Source organism: Lagenorhynchus albirostris, chromosome X, assembly GCF_949774975.1.
Source record: "Lagenorhynchus albirostris chromosome X, mLagAlb1.1, whole genome shotgun sequence".
Classification (NCBI taxonomy): Eukaryota; Metazoa; Chordata; class Mammalia; order Artiodactyla; family Delphinidae; genus Lagenorhynchus; species Lagenorhynchus albirostris.
In genome coordinates this window covers 15,262,312-15,289,465 of record NC_083116.1, presented here as the reverse complement: position 1 = coordinate 15,289,465, position 27,154 = coordinate 15,262,312, and the positions used below count along the sequence as shown (strand labels likewise).

General features: G+C 48.5%; 1 protein-coding gene across 4 annotated transcripts in view; it reads left to right on the top strand.

The window, feature by feature from the left end:
* The window catches only part of FHL1 (four and a half LIM domains 1), a 60,804-nt gene extending 34,757 nt beyond the window's left edge, over nt 1-26,047 (top strand). Inside the window, exons 1-7 of one of the 4 annotated variants that reach the window (XM_060137054.1) lie at nt 13,999-14,154; nt 21,464-21,645; nt 21,786-21,960; nt 22,570-22,739; nt 23,186-23,372; nt 23,950-24,149; nt 24,505-26,047. In XM_060137054.1, coding sequence (XP_059993037.1) covers nt 14,133-14,154; nt 21,464-21,645; nt 21,786-21,960; nt 22,570-22,739; nt 23,186-23,372; nt 23,950-24,149; nt 24,505-24,588 — 1,020 coding nt within the window. In that variant the 5' untranslated portion in view covers nt 13,999-14,132 and the 3' untranslated portion in view covers nt 24,589-26,047. Of the gene's footprint in view, nt 1-13,998; nt 14,155-21,463; nt 21,646-21,785; nt 21,961-22,569; nt 22,740-23,185; nt 23,373-23,949; nt 24,150-24,504 lie in introns of those variants that run through there. The other 3 variants (XM_060137055.1, XM_060137056.1, XM_060137057.1) reach the window with 3 other exon arrangements.
* Nucleotides 26,048-27,154: the final 1,107 nt, after the last annotated feature.

Here is a 27,154-nt window from a genome sequence, read left to right as displayed (position 1 = left end):
ATTTTACACACTTTGAGTCTGGCTTTTCGAACATTGTACAAATGTGCCTAAATTGGCATCGAGTCCTGTGAAAGAAGCTGTCAAATAAATGCCCCCTTTTCACTGGGAAACAATTCAGGAGCCTTTCTTAGAAGTCACAGATTTTCTGGGGGACTTCCCTGGCGGTCCGGTGGTTAAGACTCCACGCATTCACTGCAGGGGGCACGAGTTCGATCCTTGGTCAGGGAACTAAGATCCCCGCGTGCTGGAGCACGGCCCGAAAAAAAAAGTCGCAGAGTTTCTGGAATTCTGGCATGGAGTTGGAAAAGAATACTGGCTTATTTTGAAATCTGAACTTTTTCGTGACTCAGACGTTGCTGACCTCTTGATAGAGAACGGGGATTGTACTTGTAAATTTTGTTTTCATCCTTGAGACAGGAGCCAGATAACTTCCAGTTCTTGTAGAGAGGCAGGATCATCTTTTAAAGTGTTACAAAATACATGGTGTTGGTCACTCCAACAAAACCTGTTATATTTGGAAAACGGGGGAGCAGTTAACTAAGGACTGAATTTGGTCTGTGCTGGATCCCATCCCAAACCCTGGTGTCAAGGTGTTAAGTGCAAATTATTAAAAAAAAACACTCTTGTTGCAATTGGAACCGTGAGACCGTGCTGGAGATGAGAGATTTTAGTGTGTGGCTTTTATGCCCTTTATGCGGAAAGCACTCCCTCCATCCTTGCAAAGCTGCGTCGTTGTTCCCTTTACTCTCAATCCCCAGAACCTTGTCTAAACACTCTCCCTTGGCCCCGGGGCGGGGGGCTGGATGGGTGTATTTCCTTCTGGGAGTCTTCCCTCACACTCCTGAGTTAGCTGGCGGGAGATCCCTTAAAAGCATTTCCCCCTATAGGGGCTAATCCTGCAGTTTCCACCTCAGTTCCAGCTGCTGTTGCCTTGGTAGAAGCAGATCTCTGCGATGCTGCCAATCTCTGGACCTTCCAAGAAAATGTAATGTTTAAGAACAGAAAGTTAGGAGAAAAAATCTTTGGGGCAGGGACTAGGTGGCGGGGTGTGGGTGAAGAACTGGGCGGTTAGATATATCTTAAATGTGTCAGTAGAACATGAATTTAAAAATTACCTATAGGGAGTTGTAAAACCTTAAGCAGCGCCTTCAGACAGACACGCTACTCTTTAAAACCCGTAAAAAGTCCTTGGCACCGTGGAAGGATAATGCCCTTTGGTCTTGGAAGAGACTATTAGGTTGCAGAGGTTTCAGTTCCTCTACTACCGACCTGCTCTTTGATCTCAGAATGTGACTGACTTGTTCTGTGATGGTTTCTTTCATAAGCACCGATAATAAAACTGATTTACTGTATATAGTATAATAGGGACATTTAAAAGTATATCTAGTTATAGCTCAAGTTTTTGAATGATTAACATTTAGGTATTAACATCACTCCGATTTAATTTTGTTTGAAAACTGTTGTTTTGTATATGAATACTTTATATTCTGTCATTCATATGTACAGTACCACCCTTAAGTAAATGATATGTCCACAAATCAGTTTAGAAGGTTCATTTCCTGACTGCAAAACAAGATGTTTAAAACACATAGAAATTGATTAGACTGTGCACCTATTGCTGGCAGGAGGGTGGAAAGTTTTCTAGATTTATGATTACGACAGGTGACAGTGTGAGCTTCTATTCTTAGTTCGACCTTGCTCCCCTCTCTGAAGGCAAGACACTTAATCTTTTTAACGTCTCAGTTTATCCGTGTGTAACACCTGTACTCTTCTTTCATGAAAACAGTACCTGGTTTATATTTGATAGCATTTGAGGACTGGATATAGAAGGTGGCATCAGGGTTCAAATTACTCTGTAGAAACTATTTGTATGTTGAATGATAATCTTGACAAATTACTAATTACTACATTTAGAAAGTTACAACTCTGGAGGGAACTGATATTTGATATTGTTGTCCTGGGTGTTCTAAGTTACCATCATAACAGTAGGAAAATAAACCCTGTCTTGGCTGTGTTACAAAGGGATAAACTCACTTCTTCAAGTGGTTACTGAATCTCCAGCCCTTCGGACAACAAATAAAAAGTGTCCCTTGTTTTATTTAATTTTTCTGGGAAAAAAGTCTTCTGAGTAACCTTGGCTTCATTTTTCCTCTTGTTGAGAGCTTGCCAAGTTGTTCTCTTTGTAAAGAATGAAGGGTAAACCATGTCAGTTACTTAAAGCAACAAAAATTACCCTCTACAAACAGGCAGAGGAGTATGCTTTTGATTTTTAGATCACAGCAAAGAACCAAGATTATGTGGAGCTAGCTTATAATACATTTGTACCCGGCTCCTTGTGCCTTTGCAAAGAATCAAATGTTAACTAAATAGCAAGAGGATTAAATAGCTAGATCCTGAGTAAAACTAGAATCCCCATATGACTATTTTTTAAATTCTGTATCCTTGGAAGTTTGGGCTAATGTGAGAGAGATCGCCAGGCTTTTCACAATGATCTGCTACTCGATTTTATGGTGTATGGTGTATAACTGTGTATGTGCTTACTGTGAAAACTTTGTAAGTCGTGTGAAAACTGAAATCCACTCGGAAAATTAGAAGACACTGTCTACTTAGGTACAAAGCCTGGTTTTTATATATATTTTTTCTTTTACAGACACTTTATTTTGACATGACTTTTCAGTTCATACTTTTCGGTTCAGTACTTGGACACACGTGATTTAATTTGGTTCCCAAAACAATCCTATAGAGAAAGCAGGAGCAGTATTCATGTCCCCATTTTCTCGATGAGGAAGAAAAAATAACTTGGCTTGTGAGCAGGTCAACAGAGTCAGGGATTCTACCTGGGATTTTTGATTCCATATCTGTTGCTCATTCCTTGAGTTACAGAACAGTGGAGCCAACCAGACGTTCACTGTTCTCTTCATTAAATGCCAGCTTAAAATGAATTTAACTTTTACAACGTTGTCTCCGTTTACTTTGACGGAATTAACTTGTAATTGATGTTGCACTTGCTAAAACTTTCAGAATTAAATGTCCTGTTTCACAGCTCCTGAATTCGTCTCTTCTCTGTACACTGCCTCGTCCAATATGATCATTTATGTAGCATGTATTCAGCATTTGTTTATGACATTAAATGGGTAGACAGTTTGAAGTGAACTGAAATGAATTAGTGTTACAATTTTTATTATACCCCTGGTTCTCCACACTGACCTGCTGCAACACCATGACTGAGGACCCCTATTTTAACACCTAACAAAAACTGCTGGTAGACAGACTTTTTAATGATTTACGTATATTATGCTGATTTATAAACATGAACCCCTTTTCCCGAAACCCAAAGAGTTAATTTTTTAAATGTTCGCTGTGAGATTGGAGTCGGGGTACAAATGACACTTCTGTTTCTTGTTTGTTGGAGAAACAGGGAGGTACAATCTAAGTTGCGAAATCAGTGACACACAGAGCACGAGTCACCTGGCTTCCGTTAGTTATGCGTCCTTTCAAAAACCAAGTGCCCGTTTCAGAAAAGACTGACTTTTGAGACGACAGACATCAAGCTACTCTTCTTGCAGGGTTCATTTAAAGCTCTGATGCAGACAGAGCTGGAAAATCCCTGACAGGTTTCCAGAAGGAAGGTGTGCAATGTTGCCTTCCAGGCAGGCAAGGTGAAGGTCAGCCTCGTGACTCAGCTGCACCGGCTTGGTGCAGAGCATGGGCACCCATGCTCCAGACCCTGGCTGAGAAGCCACCTTTCATTTTGTTCAATAGATAAAGAAGAGAATGTGAACACTTGAAAGTCAAATACCATAGGTACTTTATAGCTTTTCCACCTAAAGACCTGATGAACGCTAAGCACCTCCTAATCTCAAGGGGTAACGTCTCCGTTGCCACCAGTGCATCACGGTGCACCACAGTGAGCACGTGTGTACGTTGTCAGGATAAGCGTTTGACTCAGTTTATTGTCTCGTAATTCATTGGCCGAGACCTGTGGTTTGGTGCAAAGAGCACTCGACTTGGAATCAAAAGCCACTTCCTGTCTGGGTGGCTTATTAGCTGAGGGTAACCTTAGCATAGTTGGCGTGGGATTTCCAGATGGCGTCTTTTCTGCCTGAACAAAAATAATCTACCACTTCAGTAAGCCTTGGGGGGGTGCTGCCTGATCCACGTGAGACCCCTTCATCCTTTTCCTTTCTCTGTCTCTCTTTCCTTGTAAATAAATCACAACTCTGGTTCTTTGAGTGCAGCTGACCCTTGTCGGGTATTAGGGGAAGGCAATCTGGTCAGACTCACTAACGGTACTTTTTCTAATTGATTCATTGCATCGTTTTAAACTTTGTGTATTTCTTACATCATTGTTTGTAATAGCAGGCTGGAAACAACTTAAATGTCTATCAGTAACGAACTGTAAATCGTGGTACAGCTACACAGTTGAATACTATGTACATGTTACAGAAGTGGAGCTCTTGATGTACTAACATGGAAACTCTAAAATATATCTATCAAATAGAAAAGGCAAGCTGTAGAAGAGTATGTATAGTATCTCACTGTTACGTTTTTCAAAAAGGAAAAAGAAAAAAGTGTACGTGGCTGCCTAGTTTTCATATGCCCAGCGCCTCTGGAAACATAAGACACCGGTATCATTGGTTCCTGATGGAGAGGGGGAAATAGGTGTCTGGGGCCGGCAGGAGAGGAAGACTTTTCACTACCTTTTCATCAATAGATATTTAAAAAATGCAGTAAATCCACATGCAAAACAGGATGTTCACAGCAGCATTTTTCATAATAGCTAAAAAGTAGAAACAATTCATGTCCATCAACTGGTGAATGAATAAATGGGGTGTGGTATATCCAGACAATGGAATATCATTCAGCAATAAAAAAGGAATGAAGTACTTACACATTTACAACATGCATGAGCCTTGAAAACATGCTAAGTGAAAGAAACCAGCCACAAAAGGTCACACACTGTGTGATTCCATTGGTATGAAAATGTCCAGACTAGGCAGATCCCCAGAGACAGAAAGCAGATTAGTGGTTACCAGGGGCTGGGGGAGGGGGAATAGGGGGCGACTGCTGGTGACTGTCGGGTCTGTTTTCTGATGATGAAAATGTTCTGTAATTAGATGAGGCTGATGCTTGCGCAACTTTATGAATGTACTGAAACCCACTGAAGTGCACACTTTAAAGGGATGAATTTTATGTTGTGTAAATTGTATCCCAGTAAATAAAAGAAAAAACAACTTGGTGAAGTCATGAACCTGGAAACTTTAAGAATCACCGTGAGTATATTAAACAGGGAACAACTTTCTTAAGTTTCCACCTAAGAAACCTTTCCGTCGTAAAATACTTTACGTAGTATCGCTGATGACGCCGGAAGACTTCGTATCCTTTAGGTACTTTCACTAACACCCACCAATGATCTTTTTATTTTCTGGGGGAATATTGTTAACCCACATGAAGCCCTGGTTGATTGAATTTTAAGCAAAATAGCCGAAAAAAAGGATTTACAGTTATATGAGATTGAGAGATTGTGGCTGCAGGCCTTCCCCACTCCCTGCCACGTGGAGAGAAGGTTATGGGAGTTCTCAAAGGAGCCTCAGAATCTTTGGAGCAGCTGCCCTTCCTCTCGCCGCAGCTGATGTCAGAGCAACTCCTGCCCCTAACCTGTCTTGCCAGTGAACCACCCCACACCCTTCCTTGGGCTCTCCTGGGTCAAGCTGAGTCTCGGGGTTTGAGGGGCCATTCCTAATCGGAGGGGGTTAGCCTTAGGGCTCTCGGGTGAGATCGGTGGACCTGACTGTGTGACCTCTCGTCCCCCAGTCACGGAGTGTTCACAGGTGCTGGGCCGTTGCCGTCATAGCATCGGCCTGTCCGTAGGCTGGTCAGATAACAGTCTTCTGTCAGTCTTCCCAACTCCAGGTGCCTAAAGCTGCGCTCGTCTTGGGGTTGGGCCCGGGGGGTTGAGCACAATGTATCTTTGCTCAGGGGTGGGATAGACGACGCACAGCTCAGTTCTGCCGCCCCGAGACTTTCGGCCTGACCGTGCTCACTCAAGCGAAGTCTCTCCCCGAGCAGCCTTACCTCAGCCGAGCTGCTGAGTCCTCCTTGCAAGTGGCCTAAGAAGATGGCGTCTTCAGATGCGTGTCCTTGGCATTCATTCCGAATGAATTCATGCGACCCAAGACTAACCTGTGTTCTGGCCGGAGCTGTGGCTCCCAGTGATACAGGCAGCCTCTTCTCATTGTTGCTCTTCGTAGGCCAACTGAAGATCAGAGCTGTGAGCCGCAGGGGCCCACCTCATTAATTAGTCTCAACGAAGCAAGGCCTTATTCATCGTGTAGGAAGGTCTGATCATCCGTTGGGCTCACTGGGCCCTTACTTGTAGGAGGGATGTAGGGAAGATCCCTCCCCAGCCGAAGACTGAGCAGGAGACCTAGACCTAGTGGGTCTTTTATTTTCACTAGAGGATCGAAAGGGCAGAGTTTTGTCCTCCGTAGGTCTCCGTCACGTGTTCATAAACCCTCCTTGTCCGTATGGGAGGTACAGCTGTCCCCTCTGGGCTGATTCCTCTGAGTTCCTAGGACTTTCAGCATTGTTCTTGGGTGCCCCAGTCATTCTCAGGCCCATAATCCTTGCAGCTGGGCTCTGGGCCAAGATCCTGAGCTCTTGTCTCTTTCCACATATCCCCTGTGGATTGGTAAACTTGAGGATAAATTCCTGTTTTGCAGGAATCTGCTTCTTGGGACATCCGTATTTTTAGAGTGAAATTGAATAAATAACACGTTGTGCTTACTGTGTACCAGTCACTGTTGTAAATGTTGCCAGTATTTACTCTTTCTCATGACAGCCCTGTTAAGGTAGGTACTCTTGTTATCCCCATTTTAAAGATGAGCAAATTGAGTCACAGAGAAGTTAAGTAATACTTGCTCGCACACAACCACTAAGTGGTGGAGGCAGGAGTTGATTCTAGATGTTCTGGCTCCAGAGTCCATGCCCTTAGCCACTGTGCTGTATCCCCTTGAAACTTTATGAAACAACCCCGTATTTAACCCTAGGGCAAATTCTATGTTATTTGTCTTAGAACAATGTTGCTTGCTCAGACAATCTCGTATAAAGTTAAGACTTGAATTTCTTTCGTGGAAGCCTTCAGAAACAGTCATGGTCCAGTCTAAACCATTTCATCTGAGTTCCATTGAATGCGGTGATCACCGTCACTGTTCATTTGGGTTTCCCTACCTCCGACAATCTGGTCTTGTTTACGCTCAGTCCGTAGTCACGTGCTTGTTCTCTTTGATTGTCGCACTGCTGGAAAACCAACAGGAAATGTTGGAGTTTGAGGTGAACGTGATGTAATCTCTCCGAGCGCGTGACCTGTGGTGGCTTCTGCCACTCCAGCTACAGACTGCTCCTTGGGCTGTGTTTGCTGGACCTCGTGTCCCTGTCGTTCTGGTCGTGTGCTGCCCGCCTGGCACGGTGAACGTGCTGCTTGACTTCCAGAGCTTTGAAACGACTCGCTCATGCTTCTGGAGTGTCAGCCGTTTCAGGGAGACCCTCTGCTCCTCCATCGACCGGGCCCTGCTCTCTCGGCCCCGTAGCAGCTGCCGCTTCCCACTGAGCTCGGCTGAAGTGTACGGTCACTTTGACTAGACCCTGGCTGTAGCGTGAGAGAACCTACGAGGTGTCCCCTAGTCTCGGTGTCGGTGACTCAGGCACCCAGCCTCTGCCGATGATGACCAGAGGTCAAGGGACCGTGACCCCCATTGAGCATAAATAAACCCGCGAGCAGGTTTTCCGGCGTCGTGAGCAGAGCCCTTGCTGGCGGCAGCGTGATGTGCCCGGAGTGGCGCCTCGGGGGGCCCGACACCCGGGTTCCAGACCTAGAGCTGCTGCTAACGCAGTGAGGAAGTCACCCCCCGTCTCTGGGCCTTAGTTTTCCCGTCCGTAAGATGAGGCCTCTGAGGTCGCTTCCGACTCTGTCATCGTGCGGTCTTGGTGAAGGTGGAGCCTGTGCCCCCGTGCCGCGCCCTCCCCGTGCACAGACTGACGGGCAGTGACCTCACGGCAGGGCGCACTGGCCTTTACTCCGTCTCGCCACTGAGTTTTCCGGTAATAGTGCCTGTCGTCGCCAACAGGGTAGCTCTTTCCGCAGGAAGTTCTTCACGTTTGCTCTCCCAGACGTGAGTCACCACGGACCAGCACCCTCCTGGGTCAGGCAGACAAACAGTGGCCCTCGGCGAAACTTGACAGATGGGGACCAAGTGAGGCTTTCGATCCTCCAGGAACGCGATCGGCCCTGCTATCAAACCGTCAGCCCTGCTGCCTGACAAAACCTAGACTTCCTGAGTGACGCCCAGATCACAGCTTGACGCCCTTCCTCCCGCTGTGCTCCCACACCCACTTCTGTGCCCCATGACCAACCCCGCAGAACCACTCATGTTTCCAACCTCTACCCTGAATTCTGGGGCTTTCCCCTGTTTCGGAGTTGAAAGCACCAGCGCATAATGAGGGGATGTAGTAATTCCAGTCCTTTGGTACATGAGCACAGGTTGTATGTTACTAGTTGAGATCTCACACCCCAAAGCAGGGCTCGTGAGTTATGATCACGCCTCTGGTCAAGGCAGTCGGTCCCAGGTAGCAGAATTAAGAGTAAGGAGATGGAAGCTTATTTGATCTGCTGTTCTGTCCTGTTACGGATACTAATCAGCTGGCTAAGTTATAGACTAGGGTCATGGAATGTTTAGCTCTCAAGCATCTATCAGAGGCTTGAAATGTCCATAACAGGTGGGCTTGGTGAATGCCAGGAGTTAGCATGATTGAAAGGGTGTTTTGAGTCATGGCACATGGCAACATGGAAATAAAACAGATATATCACAGGTGGGTGGTGGTGGTAGAAATAGACTGGAAGAGAATTTTAACACCGAAAATATGAGAAAGATTTATCCCTACAAGCTTCTCCGTTTCATGAAATATTCGTTTTCCTCTGATCTGAAATTCTGTATTTGTATTGTGTATTGCCTTCTAAAACTCTTACTGATTTCTGTTTCGTTTCGTTTATCGCTTTCTCTTTATTTCCTCTTTTAAGTGCCACTTCAAATATGTATTTTTAAATCTGAGATCATCGTAGTGGCTAACTTTGAAAGTCATTTGTTCATGTTGTCCTGGTGGTGATTTCTGGTTAGAAGCCCACAGAAATATCTCTGGGATGTGGTTGGTACAGTTCCTACATCTTGGCAAGAGTCTAGGAGCAGTATAGGAAGGGGCAGGCTTTGGGGACAGGAGACATTTAAAATTAGTTACTAATCATGGAATGACATTTTCAAAAAATCAAATGGCAGAGGCCATGGCACGTGTTTAAATGCTTAATCTCTGAGTCTTACACGGAGATTTTCTAAGCCCTGATGAATTGTGAAATGAACAGGCCTTCCCTGGAGTGAATTAGCGCTTGCAAGGTGCTTGGCCATTTCCAGGGTCTTCTGTTTCATGTATTTTAGCTCATTTGTAACAGGTCTTCCCCTTTCACAGCCACCCTTTCCTTCGCTCCGAGATTCAGAGGCCCTTTGGGGAGGCAGAATTCCAGGTTTGCTTTCATTCGGGCCTTACCTGATATAATTGCCCCTCGTGTGGTTCCGGGGGGTCCCCTCGTTTTATTCTTTGACTCGTTGTGACACTGAGTTGTGACACTTAAGCGGTGACTATGCAAAATTTGGCTACTCGGTAAGAAAAAGTACTCTTTCCCACCCTGAAGGTTGACAGGAACATGAGATGGCAGAAGCTGTCCCGGGCTTTTTCTTGCCAGAAATACTCTGGAGAGCTCAACTCTGAATCACACCGCGTCTCGGTGCATGACTAGGTGCCTTAATCGCGCAGTTGGAGTCACTCGGGAAGATTGTTGGTGGGGGGACTGGGGAGTCTGATGAAGTTGTATTGAGAAAAAACTTGCCGTGTGTTAATGCATTAGTAGTAGGCGTGGGGAGGAGAAGAAGAATGGAAGAGAAAAATTAAGATGAAACCACTGATACATCCACAAAGACTCCATTCCAGCTTGTTATCGTTCTCTCGCCTCTGGCGGCGACTCACAGCCAGTAGGTGAACCTGAGTACGTTTTCAGATTTCTTCGGGAGAAGAAAACTGCAGTCGGGAGAAGCGTGACCACAGCCAAGCCGTGAGTGAGGAACTCCCGAGATGGGGGCCAACTAGGTCACTGAATTTGTCATGTTCGACTCTTAGGTTGCACCCCTTTGAACTTCGGAAGTTTGATCCTCCCAGTGGTATTTGTGAGGTAGAGATTCTGAGGTGCGATTGCAGGGCAAGAATCCCCACAAACATGATTCCACTGGAACCTCACCCTCATCCCTGGTTCTCTCTTGGCTTGACAACTTGGACCCTATTAAAGGGGCTTAGTTGTTGACATCTCAGAAGAACCTCCTTATAAAGCCCAAAATAAAGTGCCGTTTTTCCCCACAGCGGCTCCGCCTCCCACGTCCCCATCACCCAGAATCACGACCTCAGAGGGGTCACGGCTCCTCCCCTAAGCCGTCCTCTTGGTCCTGCCCCACAGTGTCCCTTCCAGCTCTCCTCTCCGTGCCCACTGCCCTGAGTGCCCTCATTCAGGCTGGTGCCCGCACCATTCCTTGCCAGGCTGTGCACCCTCCCCTTGCGCGTGTCTGTGTGTGCCACCTCGCTCTCGTCCTGCGCTCCCGCCCGCAGGGGATTGCGTCCTGCCTCTGGAGCGGGCCCTGCCCTGCTCGTACCTTTGCTCGCGCTGTACCCTTTCTTGGAGTGGCCCCTGCCCTTCTCTGTGTGCTGCAGTATCCCCCGTTCTTCAGGGACCAGGGCACATACCGTCCCAGCCATCTAGTCTTGTCCGGTCCCCCAAACCCGATGTGATCCTGCCTGTGATAAATCTCGACACCACTTCCCATCTGTGTGGTCGCACTCGCCGTGCTGTGCCTTGCATTGCTAGTCATCTGTATGTCGATCTTGGTACACTGCAAAGGAAGGACTGTCTCTTATTCTTTGTGACCAGCAAAATATCTTGCACTGCACAGTAGGACATGTGTTCAGCAAGTGCTCTTATACAATCAGCGAATGCGTGGGGCGGCACTCTCCACAGTTGGAGCCAAAGGCAGGTTAAATGGAAGTGCAGTGTGGTTGGGGGACAGGAGTGTGTAGATACGCTGAGGCAAGCGGAGCCTCAGGGGTCCCCACGCGACGGGGGCCCGAGGAGCTGCGATGCACAGCACTCACCGACAGGTCATCCTGATGTTCGCGAGAGCAGGGGAGGCCGGAAGGCCCGAAGTGCGGCCTTCACACGCTAAAGCGATTTGTTCATGAAACGCCAGCCAGCTCCACCAGAAGCGTAGGAAGGTGCTTTGTAAACAGGACAGTGATTATTAGGGATGCTGGTACACGTCCCGCTGGTGATGCGGAATGAAGGTGGCTCAGACGCTGATGAAAGCAGTGCCCGTTCGGGTGTCTGCTGAGTGACCGTCAAAGCTTTGGAGCCACTGAGCCCCGCAGTCTTCTTACTGAGAAGTTGATTTTCAGCTGACAGAGGGCCTTCTCTGTTTTGTGAAAGTTACAGCTTTGTGACTTGAGGACATGGGCAGTGGGGACAGATGTCAGAGCAGGTGTTGGTCGCACCTCATGAAGCTCCTCGGAAGGCCGACTGCACCTGGTTGGCGCAGACTGCAGAGTAAATGCTGTTGTCGTCGTCCGAGCTCCCGGTCCAGCCCGGCCGGTCGGAGTTGACTAATTAATGAACGGTCAGAAAGCAGTTCTCTCGTTTTTGTGTTTTTTCTCGTGTTTCGGGCAAAAGAGATTTAGGTGTATTTGCTCATTTTGTATGGCTCTGGGTCTGTCCGTGTTCTGTTGTCACCTTTCACTTCCTGGAGGAGAGCCTTGGGCGCGCCGAGCTTATTGTTCGTGGCACGGCGAGAGGGGCGTTTAAAAATACCTCAGCTCGGGCTTCCCTGGTGTTGCAGTGGTTGAAAGTCCGCCTGCCGATGCAGGGGACACGGGTTCGTGCCCCGGTCCGGGAAGATCCCACGTGCCGCGGAGCGGCTGGGCCCGTGAGCCATGGCCGCTGAGCCTGCGCGTCCGGAGCCTGTGCTCCGCAACGGGAGAGGCCACAACAGTGAGAGGCCCGTGTACAGCAAAGAAAAAAAAAAAAAAAAAAAAAAAAACTCAGGTGTACCTAAAAATACACCTCACTAAAACTGAAAATTTAGGGTTCGTAAAGGTTAATCCTCTAATAAACTAAGAGCGTTTCCTCTGGGTGAAAAGTTTGAGTTTGTTTTAGGGGCGTGGCGTCCTTCAGACTGGCCAGTCTCCCTGCCAGAACGCAATCAGCCGAGATAAGAAAGGCTGCGGAGGCGTGGTGGGAGCGCAGCGCCCCTTCCCTTCTTTTCCCAGGCTTTCTTTCCTTTTTTTTAAATCTTTACTTTCTTGACATGTAATAAATCTGCCTGTAACGTCCGGGGTTTTACCGTTATATCATTTTCCAGCTAACTAGGAGTTACTGGCAGTTTTAGCTATCTTTTAGAGTAACTCTTTTTCTTTTAAGTTGGATGCATACCATACTTTAATAATCCAAGACAGTTCAGCTGTGTTTCCTGAGTGTGTTTCATCTAACCCGTATATGACAATATTGCTGTGTTCTTAGTCATTTTTACGTTTAAGGGTCCAGAATATATTTCGAATAACTTTTCATTAAACGTTTGAAGAGCATAAGAGCCGGGAAGCTCATTGACTCATTCCTCGTGAAGCGTGTATCGCTTACCTGCTGGTTCTGGGAGCGGGAAGCCAAGTAAAGCATGATCCCGGCCCTCAGCCTGGGGGGAAGATGCATGAAGAGGGTGACACCAGTGACGAGCGCTAGACGAGACATGGCCTGACCCGGAGCGCAGGTCGTCCCCTTTCCTTGAAGTTCAATGGCTGAAGCCACCTTTGGGTTCCAGGTGGGGCTACGTTTCCGTTTCATATGTGACTTGGTTAACACTTTCCACGTCTTTTAATTCATTTTTTCAGCATAGAGTTTTCGCGGGGAACAAATTGGGGAAGAGGTAGGGAGAGCGGGGGTGGGGAGCATGTTTGCGATGTTCAACAGGGTGGCCAAAGAAGACGGCACTGAGAAAGTGACTTGGAGCAAAGCCTCGAAGGAAGCAGAGGAGCAGCTGGGAGAGGCTCCATGTTGAGGGGATGGCCGCCAGGACCCTGAGGTGGGGCATATCTGGAGGGCGCAGGGGCCAGCAAGGCATGAGGGCGAGGGGGGCAGGGATGAGGCTAGAGAAGGATCTGGACGGGGGTTGGGGAGGGACTCACAGGCCCCTCCTAGAGCTCCATCCTGATGACCAGCCTCCGGCCAGTGGATGACCTGCTGAGCTGTTACAACATGTTAGGGCGCCATGTTTTCGTCCATATTTTTACATTCATGGCTCCTGACAGTGAAAAGCGAGAGATTCCGTTTGTGGGACGATGTCTCTTCCTTGGTGTTCATAGCGGGCGTGTATGTCTCCCTCCTGCCCTGCTCTGACACTAAGGAGATACGAGGCTAGGATTGCTGTCTTCAGTATTCTCCTCATCTCTGATGCAGACCAAGTAGGACAGAGATAGTGCCCTTGATCTGTATATTCATACTGTCTAATCCCTTTTAATTACACTGGTAGCACAAGTCTGTCTCTTATAGTTACTTTTATCATTAACGGCACAAAAATGAATTCTTCAAAGGACCAAATGCAAGCTCTTTAGGCATATAAAGTGGATTAATGAGGGTGGCTCAGCGTTAAGGTATGCCAGGGCCGAGTCCAAATTTTATTCCGGTACAGGGATCACTTTCTATGTGGCCTCTCTGGCTCTGGAGCTAATTTGGATGCTGAGTAGCCCCACAGGTATTTATATGTAGTGTTTGGTATTTTTACTGGGTCCTATTCTTCTCCCTTGGATCACCTAAAATGGTTAAGAATTTTCTAGTGGGATTAAGGTTGTGATCTCTGGGGAGGGGTGGGCCATCTGCTCTTGGTTATTTTTGTGTTAGCCGCTTCCCCTTAAATGTATGTTCACAACTGAGCCACAGCCTTATCAGCTGGGCTTGAGGGAAGACTGGTCTAGGTGCCGCTCCTGAACTTGGTCTCTAAGCCATGGCTTCCCATAGACACTCAGGTAAAACTGCATATTCTTTATCTTCTAGGAAGCACAGTTTTATTTGGGCACTGAATCTTATGATTTGTCTAAAAGCTACTTTTCGACGAAATGATTTTAGCCTTGTCTATAAATAGTAAATCGTAGCTCGTCTCTGTTCTGTCCTTGCCTTCTTCGAATGCTGTTTCCAAGACAAAAGATTATTCTTATTCAAGTAAAATCAGCAGTTTGAGTGCCTTATTTCTTTTAATGTATAAGCATACTACTGTATTGTACATTTTCCAGGACATCTTATGAAGCTGAAAGAGATTGTGTGAGGAAGGAGGTTTTCTTTGTTGTTTTAGGAATTTTTTTGTTATTTATAAGATACAAGTCTTCATCTTGACAGTGCTATGAATCGAATTTAAAGTGTTTAGAAAAGGTCAATCGAATATGGAGCTGGAAGGAGGAAGATTTATAACTAAGAAGGTCCATACTGACTTAACCACATCTTCTCCTTTTCTGAGCCGTCTCTTTTCTTCCTGAAGAAATTGCTGTGATACTTTTGACATGACACATAGGTTATTAATTGTTCTGATCAGAAAAAGGGGCAAAGGTTTGGAACTTCTAGACCGTCATTACCGTGAGACTCTTCCTGACACCGAGGAAGCCCTTGGGCCATGGGCAAGACTCCCCCGGGATAGGGACTGAAGGACCGCCAGTTTCCCCAGAAAGCCCGGTTCTGTGGAGTCAGCCTGCTGCCACTCTCTCCTGCGAAGCCAGGAATGTCGCCGTGGCTCTGTTGCCCTCTGCCTGAGTAACAGTCCCCTTTCTTAGCAACCAGGCACTTTGTCCCATCTCCCAGCTTTCAGATTAAGGGGCAAAGTATTATGATTATCAGCGTCAGTCTTTTGGAAAAATTGATTTTGAAAGCTTGTAACTGCTTGCCAATAATATATATATACATATATATATATATATATATATATTTTTTTTTTTGCCTGTCAATACTTAAACAGTGGAAATACTTTGAGAAATTTCTCTTTCGTTGTTTTAAGACGAATATGCTGTGATGGAATGCACTGCTTTAATGAATCAGTGTGCAATGTCTTCCCTGTTCCCAAGGGTTCAAGAGCCGTCTGTTTTTCTCCCCACCCCCCAGGAGCCATTTTACAGACATGGCACCACACGCCTGACGTTGTGGTAATCGGCCAACATACATATTCTCTGGGTGTAGACAGCAGTCAGCTGTAGCAGTTGTTCCAGTGGGCCTTGAACTCACGTTAACTCCCCGTTTTATTTACTAATTAAATGACAGGGAAATGTATCTCAAAGGTGACATACTTATAACACGCCCAACCTTGGTTTTTAAAGTGCACCAAATCCCGATGTTATTCTTATAGTAAATCTGGAGGCTATAACCGTGACTAGACAAATTACTGACACCTTCTAGATGATTTTTAAAATCAGGAACTATCATCTTGTGTTACATTAGGTTCATAGGTCCATGAAAGCAGTTGAGAAAGAAGTGCTCACAGAAAGAAGCCCCACAGTACCCTGAAATGGACTTTGTGTGGACACAATAGAGGCTCGGATAATTGGATGGATGAGACTCCGTTTTCAGGGACCATCCACATACTTGAGAGGACGTTTCAAGGACAAGAATTGATCCTTTTGTTATTGAACACTTACCGTCTGCAAAGTTGTGCAGATTTCATTCCTTTACCCTTTGGCCTTTTAGGTTGAGGATGGGGTGGGTGGGAGGGCAGTGAAGTCACCCAGCATCCTCTCCAGGCAGGGATGTGACGGGAATGGGTGGGCGAGGGGAGCAGACCCGGTGGACTGGCTTCCTGAAATAACTGGGAAGTGGTAGTCAGAAGCCTTGGTCTAGGGTGAAACTGAACGTTTTGTACTTTTAATGACCACCAAACGACCGCCTGCTACTGTGCCACAACTAGAAAAGCTGAAAACGCATGTTGTGTTGGCTACCAGGTCAGAAGCCCTCTCTCTACGGCGCGAGAGGCAGAACGTGCTGCACGTGTTGTGTGCGACGTTCAGAAAAGCCCTGTGTCAGGACAGAGTGGCTCTGGGATAGGATCTGCCCGGGGTAAGTTCAGGGGCACGTAATGTTTCGTTTGATCATCTCTGTGCAGCCCTCCTGATCCCGGGTGTCATCTAAACCGGGTTACCTGTGACCAGCAAAAGCCAAAGGAGAGTTGGCGGGGGTTTTCCTAAACGCAGCGTACCGGCGAAGTTGCTAATAACATGGAACTGTTTCCTGGTCTGTTTGTAAGGGAAAAACCACTTTCCCATTTTCTGTGAAATTCTCTGAAAGCCCACTTTTCAGTGACTCGTGAGCCCTTCCCTGTCGCAGCTGTGCAGGTGTTTATCCCCCACGTGGGGCGGCGCCTCCAGGTGCGCAGGCGCGACTGCTGCGCAAGCCTCCCTTTCATCAGCGAAGGCTTCGTTCCGTGTGTTGAATGTTCTCATACGTGGAGTGACTAACGTCCTGGTATGTTGCACTTAGCCATTAACAGACCAGAAATAACCTGCATTTTTTCCCATTTGAGTTGCTGTTCACTGTTTATACTGTACATTATACCACTCAGGGAAAGCACATAGTTAGAAAAATGCTACCTAGTAATAATACTCACTTCTTCCCTAAATATTCTTAATTTGAGCCACTTGGGCAGGAGGGGAAAAATGAAGATTAGCAAGAAATCCATGAGAGAATACATATAAAGCAGAAACAAGATTATTAAATACAAATTAGATCTTCTCTAATGAGGTTTATAGTAAAAATCAAAAAAACAAACAAAAAACCCCAGATGTTGCAGTGTTATATTTCTTGTATGTGTACATGATTAAATCGGAAGCCAAAACTTTTTATTGAGATACTGAGGTTTATATAGGCCCCTCTTAGAATGTTGGATGTACTTCAGGAATTTTCTGAAAGAGGAAGCTTGTTTATTAAGTGAAGAATGATGTGTCTTTTGAAGCAGGCATAGCAAGAAAATCAGGCTACCATCTTGGAATAAATACCTAAAATTTGACACATTTCCAACTGCATTCCGACCGGCTAAGTCTTATAAAGGACTGTCAGTTAGACGTCAGCACCTTAGGGTCACAGGCGCTGCCCCCTGATTTTCTAAAACAGAAATCTTTGTTATAAAATGATTAGTCAGGGGCTTCCCTGGTGGCGCAGTGGTTGAGAGTCCGCCTGCCGATGCAGGGGACACGGGTTCGTGCCCCGGTCCGGGAAGATCCCACGTGCCGCGGAGCGGCTGGGCCCGTGAGCCATGGCCGCTGAGCCTGTGCGTCCGGAGCCTGTGCTCCGCAATGGGAGAGGCCACAACAACAGTGAGAGGCCCGCGTACCGCAGGGAAAAAAAAAAATAAAGATTAGTCAGAGAGCTTCCCTGGGGCAGACATGTCCTGGACAAAGGCAGGAAGGGAAGTAGTGTCCTACTGGTATGTATCCAGTGTTTCATCTCACGATTGATGACGCCCTTTCCCAGATAACAGCAATAGGTCAAGGCAAACAGATCTGGAAGTTTTGGGAGGTTAAAAGGTTTTGTATTTCACGAACTTAGAAATTGCTAAGGGGGTAAAAAATTGTTCCCTAAGAGATACACCTCACCTAAGTCTATGTCATTCACTAAGATTAAAGAGAGCCCCAAAGAGGAGGTAAAAATGCCACCTTCATTTTTTTTTCTCTATTCTTTTATTTCTAACAAGGGGAGAGAAGGGGAAGCGTAGAGCTTCTCTCTCCTCATGAAGTCAGTGCTTCACTGTGGCTCATTCGGTGCAGCCCACAAATCAGGGTATTTGCTGTCTTTTAGGAACCTGTCAGCGTTGTCATTTATAAGCCGTTTTCTTAGAGTTGTTAATCTCTTAGAGGATAAGTAGTAACGAAATATTTTGCTCTTCTGCACATTGTCGATATTTTATGCAGAGGTCTGATGTGGTAACTATCTCATCAGCAGGAATGTATTACTCCAGCTTCTTCCTAAGTACACTGTGTGAAGGTTTGAAATAGTTTTGGACCAAATAATCATAAGGTTAGAAAACCACAAGGTAAGCTCATTCCCGTCGCCCAAAGTTCCACTTACTGGATTTATTGCAAAAAGGTACTAAAGTTCATGAATTTGACATCGACATTGTTAACATGCTTTAAGTATTTCCAGCCTGTTTACTTCTTAGGCAATAAAGCCTGCATTCCTAGAAGTGCCTATTTTATCTTGACAAGTAAGTGTTCGCACACACATGAAAGAGGCTCGAGGCAGCTGTGGAAAGCTGTTCTAAAGGGTGTGCCCTTTGAAATCTGTCACTCATCTGGATACACACTCTCTGGGTTTAAGTACACATTGGCGGGGAATATGAGATGACCCTGGGCTTTTCATACTGAAGAAAGAAAAAATAATAATGCCTACAGCTGGGACTCAAAAACACCGAGTGGTGGGGCTTTCCGTAGTGGTGTTCACTGAATTTCCCTTCTGCTTGGTTTTACGACCCTGCACTGTAGGTGTGATAAAGTGGTGAACAGATTCGGTGACTCCATTTTCAACACTCTCTGGTTCTGCCATGTTCATTGCTAAGCCATGGATTAGTTCATCGTGTGGATGCCTAGAAACTCTTGGGCGAGTCGTGTTCTAGAACGATAAAAATAACCAATGAAGAACTTGGCATTGGTAGAATAGTAGTTTGAAAGTATGTGGTTTTAAGGCGGGAAAGGCTTGGCAGGTAAGATCTCTCTGGTAATATGAAACCATAGTGGTTTTCCTTCTCTCCAAAAGCTCTAAATGGAATCCACTGTGTCTTCTGGTAGTTTGTTTTTTTGTATGACGTAAGTACCTGTATTTTTACCATAAAGCTAGGATTCAGAAATACCATGAGACAGAACCATCCCTTAGGTGGGTCTCTGTATGGTACTCTAGTACAGAAATATTTAGAATCCATTTCTTCTTTGAATGACATCAAAAGAGAGTGATATTGGGGCTTCCCTGGTGGCGCAGTGGTTGAGGGTCCGCCTGCCGATGCAGGGAACACGGGTTCATGCCCCGGTCCGGGAAGATCCCACGTGCCGCGGAGCAACTAAGCCTGTGAGCCATGGCCGCTGAGCCTGCGCGTCCGGCGCCCGGAGCCTGTGCTCCGCAACGGGAGAGGCCACAACAGTGAGAGGCCCGCGTACCGCAAAAAAACAAAAAAGAGAGAGAGTGATATTAAAATGAGTTGGGTTCAGACTTACTCTAAATAGAGACTTTGGTAAGAGAGAAGGAGGGATTTTCAAATGTGGTCCAAGAAGATAGTCTCTAGCCACGCAGGAAGCCAGCGCTGTCTAATCTTACAAATTCTGACTTCCTGCCAAATGGCATTTAGGACCCACTGATAATTTAATTTCCTGGCACTTACTGTTACCGGAGATTTATTTGGTTTCTCTACACAGCTCTAAACAAGAAAGTAAGTCTTCGCTGAGTGCACAGTTTCAATATGGAAGAGCTAATAAGACAAGGATTTTATGTGACATGTGAAAGGCCAACAAGAATGAATTAAGGAGAGTGATTTTCAACGTTCTATCCCTGTGACAGGCGCCCTTTCCGGTGTACACGGGGGCTAAAGACAGTTTAAAACCTGCCTTTAGTAAACAGTGCGTAGTTCAAGGAGATGGACCCTGGTTTCATCATGTCTCTAGTTTTCCTTTCTAACCCAGTTATGTAAGGGAACACCCCGGTTTTCTTTTGGGGGAAAAGTGCCGGTAAGAACCATTCTCTAGTCTCAGTAAATCTCTGAACTGGTACGTGACTGTCCCAAGCACCTGTCTTCGCACAAGACTGTCACTGCTTGGCTTCAGTCGTCAGGTGTCTGGAGAGCCGATGGGCCTGGGGCGCTGCTCACCTGCCCTTGTCAGAGGCTGGTCTGAGTGCGAGTCCCCTGCCTTAGCCCAGCCCCGGCGGTGCTCAGACACAGGGTGTGGTTTCCTTAGCTCGCTCTGCTGTTTGGTTGCCTACAGCAACAGGATCCAAACAACTTGGACATGTGTTTGTATTAAAACAAAAACTGGGAATGGGACCCAAAGTGGGAGTCTGGGGCTGGCCAGTTAGTGGAAGAGCTGCGGTGAGTACCGGGCAACTGCTCGTTTCTTTTCCCTCCTTCTTTCTCTCTAAATTACTCCTGGGGTGTTGTTCACTTGCACAATAACCACGTTTGTGGGTAGTTGGAGAAATAGTCTCTGTTTTCCTGTTTCCTGGGCAAATTAAATAATTGCTGTCTATTTACCCGTGTAAGTTTCTTTCTCAGGGAGAGAGGAGGAAATTAGCGTCTGCTTACAGAAGTTGGGAGCTAATAGAAACTCACATTTGGTACCTCTTTGGTGGCAGGATTAACAGAGTGTTCTTTAGTGCCTGTGATTCCGGGGGCGGGAGTGGGATGGGGTGGGGTGGGGTGGGAGGGAGTAGTTATATGAAGGCAATGGAAGGGGTTCTTGGATAACCATTTTCCCCCAAATTATACTTGAAAATTGCAAATGTCCTAAATCATATAGTTCATTGACCATATTGACCCTTAGTTGCTTAAACAAAGGGGGATTTGATTTTGGCGCATCACAAAACCGAACGTCACCGTGACAGATAGTTCACAAAACTGGCCGGTACGCGTCAAGAGTGCCTTTTAAATAAGTCCTCTCTTGCCTGATCGCTTGGGCCTCAAAAGTCAGTAAACTATCTGGGAAATAATTCTTTAGGTTCTTTTCAGGGATTAAAAAGTGCTCTGGCAGACTTAAAAGTCGCCATTTAAAATGAATTAATAAGCATTGCTTACGTGCCTAGCGTGGTCCAGGGTCAGCAGTAAGTTTCTGTTCAGATGAACTGCATTTTGCAGGTAGGAGGACAGCTGGGCGTCCGGAGGACGCTCTCCCCGCTGAGAAAGTTGTAGGCGGGGGTTCCTGGTTGGGTCTCTAGTGAGGGCCTGGGCACCTCCCTCCCTGCCAGCTGGGCTGCCCGCCTGCAGACTCGGCCCAGAGAGCTGTGTCCTTGTCCTTTGGTGTAGGCTCGGCCTCCCCTCTCCTGCCTGCCCCGTCCCAGCCCTGCCCTCACTCACCCCACCACTTGGGGCCCCGTGCCCGCCAGAACCCCTGTCCCCCTCCCCCAGTGTCCTCTGTGAGGCAGCACTGTGTTGGGATGGCCCAGCAGGACTCTCTCTCCCGGGGCCCCAGTGACTCACCGCGGGGCGCTTTCGTCGCAGGAGTCACGGTGAAGCGCCTGTCGCCTGGGTCCCGTGGTGGCCTCCCCAGAGCCCCTCGGGCCACGCTCCAGCCTTCCCGTTGGTCATTTGTCCCACCTGCTCGTCCCCCGCAGGTCCCTCCAGCTACAAGGTGGGCACCATGGCTGAGAAATTCGACTGCCACTACTGCAGGGACAACCTGCAGGGAAAGAAGTACGTGCAGAAGGACGGCCACCACTGCTGCCTCAAGTGCTTCGACAAGTTCTGCGCCAACACGTGCGTGGAGTGCCGCAAGCCCATCGGGGCCGACTCCAAGGTAGCGGCCGCGGGGGCGGGCGGGGCTGAGGGTGGACCTGGACGGGGCACCGGCCCTTCCGCTCGGGCTCTGGTGTGAGGGACCATGTCGTCTTGACGGGACGCCCCGCTCACGGCGTCCGGCCCCCTGCTTGGTTCCAGGAGGTGCACTACAAGAACCGCTACTGGCACGACACCTGCTTCCGCTGCGCCAAGTGCCTCCGCTCCTTGGCCAATGAGACCTTCGTGGCCAAGGACAACAAGATCCTGTGCAACAAGTGCACCACTCGGGAGGACTCCCCCAAGTGCAAGGGCTGCTTCAAGCCCATCGTGGCAGGTACCGGCCGCACTCAGCCCCGGGGCAGCCAGGGAGGAGGCCCTGGGGGCAGACGTGGCGTGGGGTTGCTTGCGGTGATGGGGCTGGCGCTGCTGGGAGCCGCGGCTGGAGTTCAGCGTATATATGCACGCATATATATACACGTATATATGTGTACACATATATGCTCGCACACACGCACACACGGCAACTAAAGAACACTGGAGAGAACTGTCTGTGGCAAGAGAAGGAAGTGAAAAGTATGTAGCGCTTTCTCACTTGGGATAGTAAGTGATCGAAGCATGCTTCTTCCTTAGGGTGTAATTCCGGGTCACATAGTCCCCCGTTGAATCTCGGAGTCCACAAAGGCCATGGGGGGTGGGGGGGCGGGGATTCAGGCATCTGACCCTAAATCACTACAGCCGGGGTCCCCTCCCTGACAGAGTCTGGGTTGGCATGACCACAGGAGGACGCGGTAGAGAAGCCCCTGCGGGTAGGTGACTGGAAGCGTGAGGCCAAGAACTGCAGGGCCTGCATTTCCTCCCCTCTGGAGGGCCCAGGACGGCACCAGCGGATGCAGCCCCCTGCAGAGCACTGTCAGTGGGGCTACCCCGCCTCTTCCCCCCGCAGGAGATCAGAACGTGGAGTACAAGGGCACCGTCTGGCACAAAGACTGCTTCACCTGCAGCAACTGCAAGCAAGTCATCGGGACGGGAAGCTTCTTCCCTAAAGGGGAGGACTTCTACTGCGTGACTTGCCACGAGGCCAAGTTTGCCAAGCACTGCGTGAAGTGCAACAAGGTACGTGTCAAGGGAGTTCTGCGCTGACCGTTGCTTCTAGTGGCGTTTGACAGTTTGCAGAGCACTTGCACACACACTATCCCATTCCATCCTCACGACAGCCCTGTGACGTAGGGATTATTATTCTCGTTTTACAGATGATGAGACTGTGGTAGTAGAAAGCCACGCCCAGGCCAAGGCAGGCTGTCCGCGGGCACACCGGCCCTGGAGGCCGGCCTCCTCCCCCCAGTTGCTGTGTAGTAACCTCGCACAGGGGCCTGCCTTCTCTGAACCCCAGTGTCTTCATCTGTAACTGGGGGATAATAATAGCGCCTGCCTCCCATGGCCGTTGTGGCGATTCAATGAGATATTGTAGACCAGAGCGCCCAGCACAGTGCCTGGCACGTAGTAGGCACTCAACAAAATGGTTGTTGAATCTGAATCCGGTGCTACACTCCCTGGTCTAGGCCATCACATCTGGAGGAATCACTTACCAGGATCAGCCCTGGCATGCCGAGTGCTTTGTGTGTGTTACCTGCTCTAAGAAGCTGGCTGGGCAGCGTTTCACCGCTGTGGAGGACCAGTATTACTGCGTGGATTGCTACAAGAACTTTGTGGCCAAGAAGTGTGCTGGATGCAAGAACCCCATCACTGGTAGGCTAAAGAGTCCTTGCTAAGTCTGCCAGGCTAGGTTTTGCGCATGGTAACCATCTCTCATTTTCCTACGTCGTCGGTTTCATCCACAAAGGCCCCAAAGAATGCCCTCTCCCCCTGCCACTGTGGTCCCGAAGGCCCCCAAATAGTTTGGATTCTCCCCCAGGCCAGGTTAGCCTTTGCAACACAGAACACTTCTGACGACTGCCGACTAACTAACGCTGCTGCCGGAGATCACGAGCCTGAGACCCACGGCCACGGGCAGGCACTGCGCGGGGATGCTGGGGGGTAGGGGTGGGGGGAGAGGAGCGGGGTGGGCTGGGGTGGGGGAGGGGAGGGGAGGGGAAGTGGGGGAGGCCGGAGAGCGAGAAGCTGGGATGAGAACACCCCATAGCGGAAGGCTAGCTCAGAGGTGCCAGTGGGCAGTTTTTTTTGCGATCAGGAGCCGAGCCAATCACTTCATTCCTCATCTCGCGGCCGCGGTCCACGTGCCCTGGGCCCTCTCCCCCGCCTCCAATTTTCCCATCTCCCGGGGAGCCTTGAAATGTACATTTGAGAAGACTTTTGCCATCCTCAGGGAAAAGGACTGTGTCAAGAGTGAGCCACCCAGTCTCTAAAGCTAGGAAGCCCCCAGTGTGCCACGGGAAACGCTTGCCTCTCACCCTGTTTCCCAGCGCCAACCTCCGGGGCAGGCATCCGGGTGGAGAGAGGACTTGTCCCTCGTGGGTGGTGGTTCTTTATAGAAAAAATCGAAGCTTAGCAGCTCCTCGAGGCCCGGTAAGTGCACACCCCACAAACAGCCCAAGTTTGCCTCCTGGTGGCCACTTTGATGCCATGGCCCTGACCTAAATCAAAGAAACTGGTTGTGCTGGGAGGTCGGTGCGCATCAGTCACAGGGCGATGGCGGTGGCAGGGGATGTGGGTTCTGGAGAGCAAGGGGGCCCTCGACTGAGCTCTGGCATCTTCTCAGGTCCCGGCGGCGCGGGGGACGGTGCGCGGTGGAGTGGGGGGCCGGGCGCCGGGCGGACGCTGCCCGCGTGCTTGTCGGCTCCGTGAATGGGCAAGGCGGCGGCCTGGCTGCCACCTGTGTCCACTCAGCTGTCGCTTTTGTTTGCTTTTGTTTCCTCCACAGGGTTTGGTAAAGGCTCCAGTGTGGTGGCCTATGAAGGACAATCCTGGCACGACTACTGCTTCCACTGCAAAAAATGCTCCATGAATCTGGCCAACAAGCGCTTTGTTTTCCATCAGGAGCAAGTGTATTGCCCCGACTGTGCCAAAAAGCTGTAAAGTGACAGGGGCTCCTGTCCTGTAAAATGGAATTTGAGTCTTGTTCCTCGTGTCCTCGCCCTCTGCCCGGCACCACCCATAGGGCGAGAGCGGCCTTTCACCTCTTCAGGGTTGCTCCTTCTGTCTTTTCTCCCATTTTACAGTTATTACTCAAGTAAGGGCACACAGTGATCATTATTAGGATTTAGCAAAAAGCAACCCTGCAGCAAAGTCAGTTTCTCCATAGCTGCAATTAGCAAACGAACACTTAGCTAGATTGACTCTTCTGCATGTTTATCATAGAGCAGAAAAGTGCTGACCATGTAGCTGCTTAGTGACGTAAGCAAGAAGCCTAAGAGATAAAGCCCCCCACTGAGATGCCTCTTGTGGCTCAGCTGGGACCCACCGTGTCGGTCACACGACACATCAGAGTTGCAGCGGCTGCTCCAACTCGGCTGCTCACCCTGTTCTGTGAGCAGAAAGAACTTAGCGAAATGCATGGTTTAACTTCCTCATCAGAACCTTCCCTCTGTTCTTTTGTGCTTTCAAAAGACTAACATGGACTTCCAGAAAATTAACATTTGAATTTAGCTGTAATTCTCAACTGACCTTTTCCCCTGTACTAACGTTTGATTTCCCCGTGTGGCGTGTTTTCTGAGCGTTCCTACTTTCAAACATGGAACGTGCAGGTGACTTGGAAAGTGCAGGCAGATCTGAGAAAACAAACAAGCCTGTTTCAGAAGAACGTCATCACAGCGAATACTTCTGGAAGCTTAACAAAACTAACCCAGCTGTCCTTTATCTTTTTTTAATTAACAATATTTTCGTTTTAATTAATAGCAACATAGCTTATTGGGTTTGGAGACTTGCATGGAAATATTTTAGCCCCCTCAGACGTTCCTGCAGTTTTGAAAGTCATCCTACAGAAGTAAGCATAAGACTCGAGAGGGGTAGGTGAGCAGGCGCCAGGACTGTCATTGACACGGATATGACATTTCCCAACAGTGACAAGTGGAATCCCTTGTAACATAGTACTTGTCTGCTCTGTGTCCGTGTGTTAATAAGCAGGCCCGCCAAGTCCCTTCTCTTGGGATTCTAAGGACTGTTCCTCAAGAGCTTAGCTGGCTCTCTGGGGGCATGCGGAGGCCACTGTCCCCGCAGGCAGAAGCGGATTTCCACGTAGCGCTTACCTGAGATGCAGGATCACCTACTTACTGTATTCTAGCTACATTGTTATATTACATAGTATAATGAGACGATATCAAGAGTACACATGTAATGACAGTGCATATTAACATTCTCGTAGGAGTGGTTAGAGAAGCCGATGCCTCATTTCTACATTTTGTCATTAGCTATGATCATCTGACAGTTCAGTGTATCCTTTCAGAAATAAAGCAGCATATAAATAACTTGCCTCCCGACTTCTAATTCTGTCCGGTGCAATTGTTCCGAGGTGATACTGCTGGTCCAGAGACCTGAACAACTAACTTTTCCTTCCTTCGAGGACGTGCTCAGTTCAGTGCGGTTGAGTGCAACTACACGAATTACAAGATAAAACCAACCTGTAACAGCACTTGGATCCAGTTAAAAACAGTAACAAAAAACCCCATTCTGACCCAAAATAACATTTCCCAGATGTTCATATCCCTTAAAAAGAGCACACTGATTTCCTTTGGCCAGGGGGCTGGAGGCGGGAAGGGAACTGCAGCTGAAGTTTGTCATCGGGAAGTCATCCCGTCCCTATTTTGTTGGCTGCCCTTTCCCTGTGCCCCCCACCCCGCCCCAGAGCCCTGAGCTGTGGCGAACGCCGCTGTGCCCTCCACTGCCGCTCCTCCACCACCGTCGGAAGAAGGCACCCCCTCGAGGCTGCCGCTCATTTGGGAGGATGCTCACTGGGGCCTCTGTATCTCAGGGGTGGGGGGCGTGGGGACGGTGTGGGCAGAGGTGGAGGTAGCTTGCAGATCACAGCCACACCCACGAGGCTCAGGTTCTTCGGGTGTCCAAGCCGTCCACGCCACGTGGTCGTTTCAGGATGGCGTTGGGTGCCCAGTGACATGGGTGTCTGCTGCAGACTCCTCAGGTGGAAGGGTCCCCAGGATACTTCAGCTAAAGGCTGAGGCAGGAGGAGAGGGCCTCATCTTTGAGGAGCCTCACGCCCGGGCTAATCAAAGGACAGAACCCCTTTGGGGCTAAGGAGTCAAAACCTGTCTATAGGAAACCGTGAGTGTTTCTATGAAGGGGGAATAGACGTGTGTGTGAGAGGGAGAGGGAGAGAGGAGAGGAGAGGAGAGGGAGGGAGGGAGGGAGAGAGAGAGAGAGAGAGAGAGAGAGAGAGAGAGAGAGAGAGAGAGCGCGCGAGCCTGGCACCAAGGAAGCAGGTGTGGGGTAGGGAGTTGGGATGGTGACCCTCTGCTTCTCAAGGGAGCTTACAGGGTTGTTGTGAGGGTTTAAAATGATACCTATAAAGTACCTGGCACATAGAATGTGTAAACATAACTACGGTTATTACAACACAG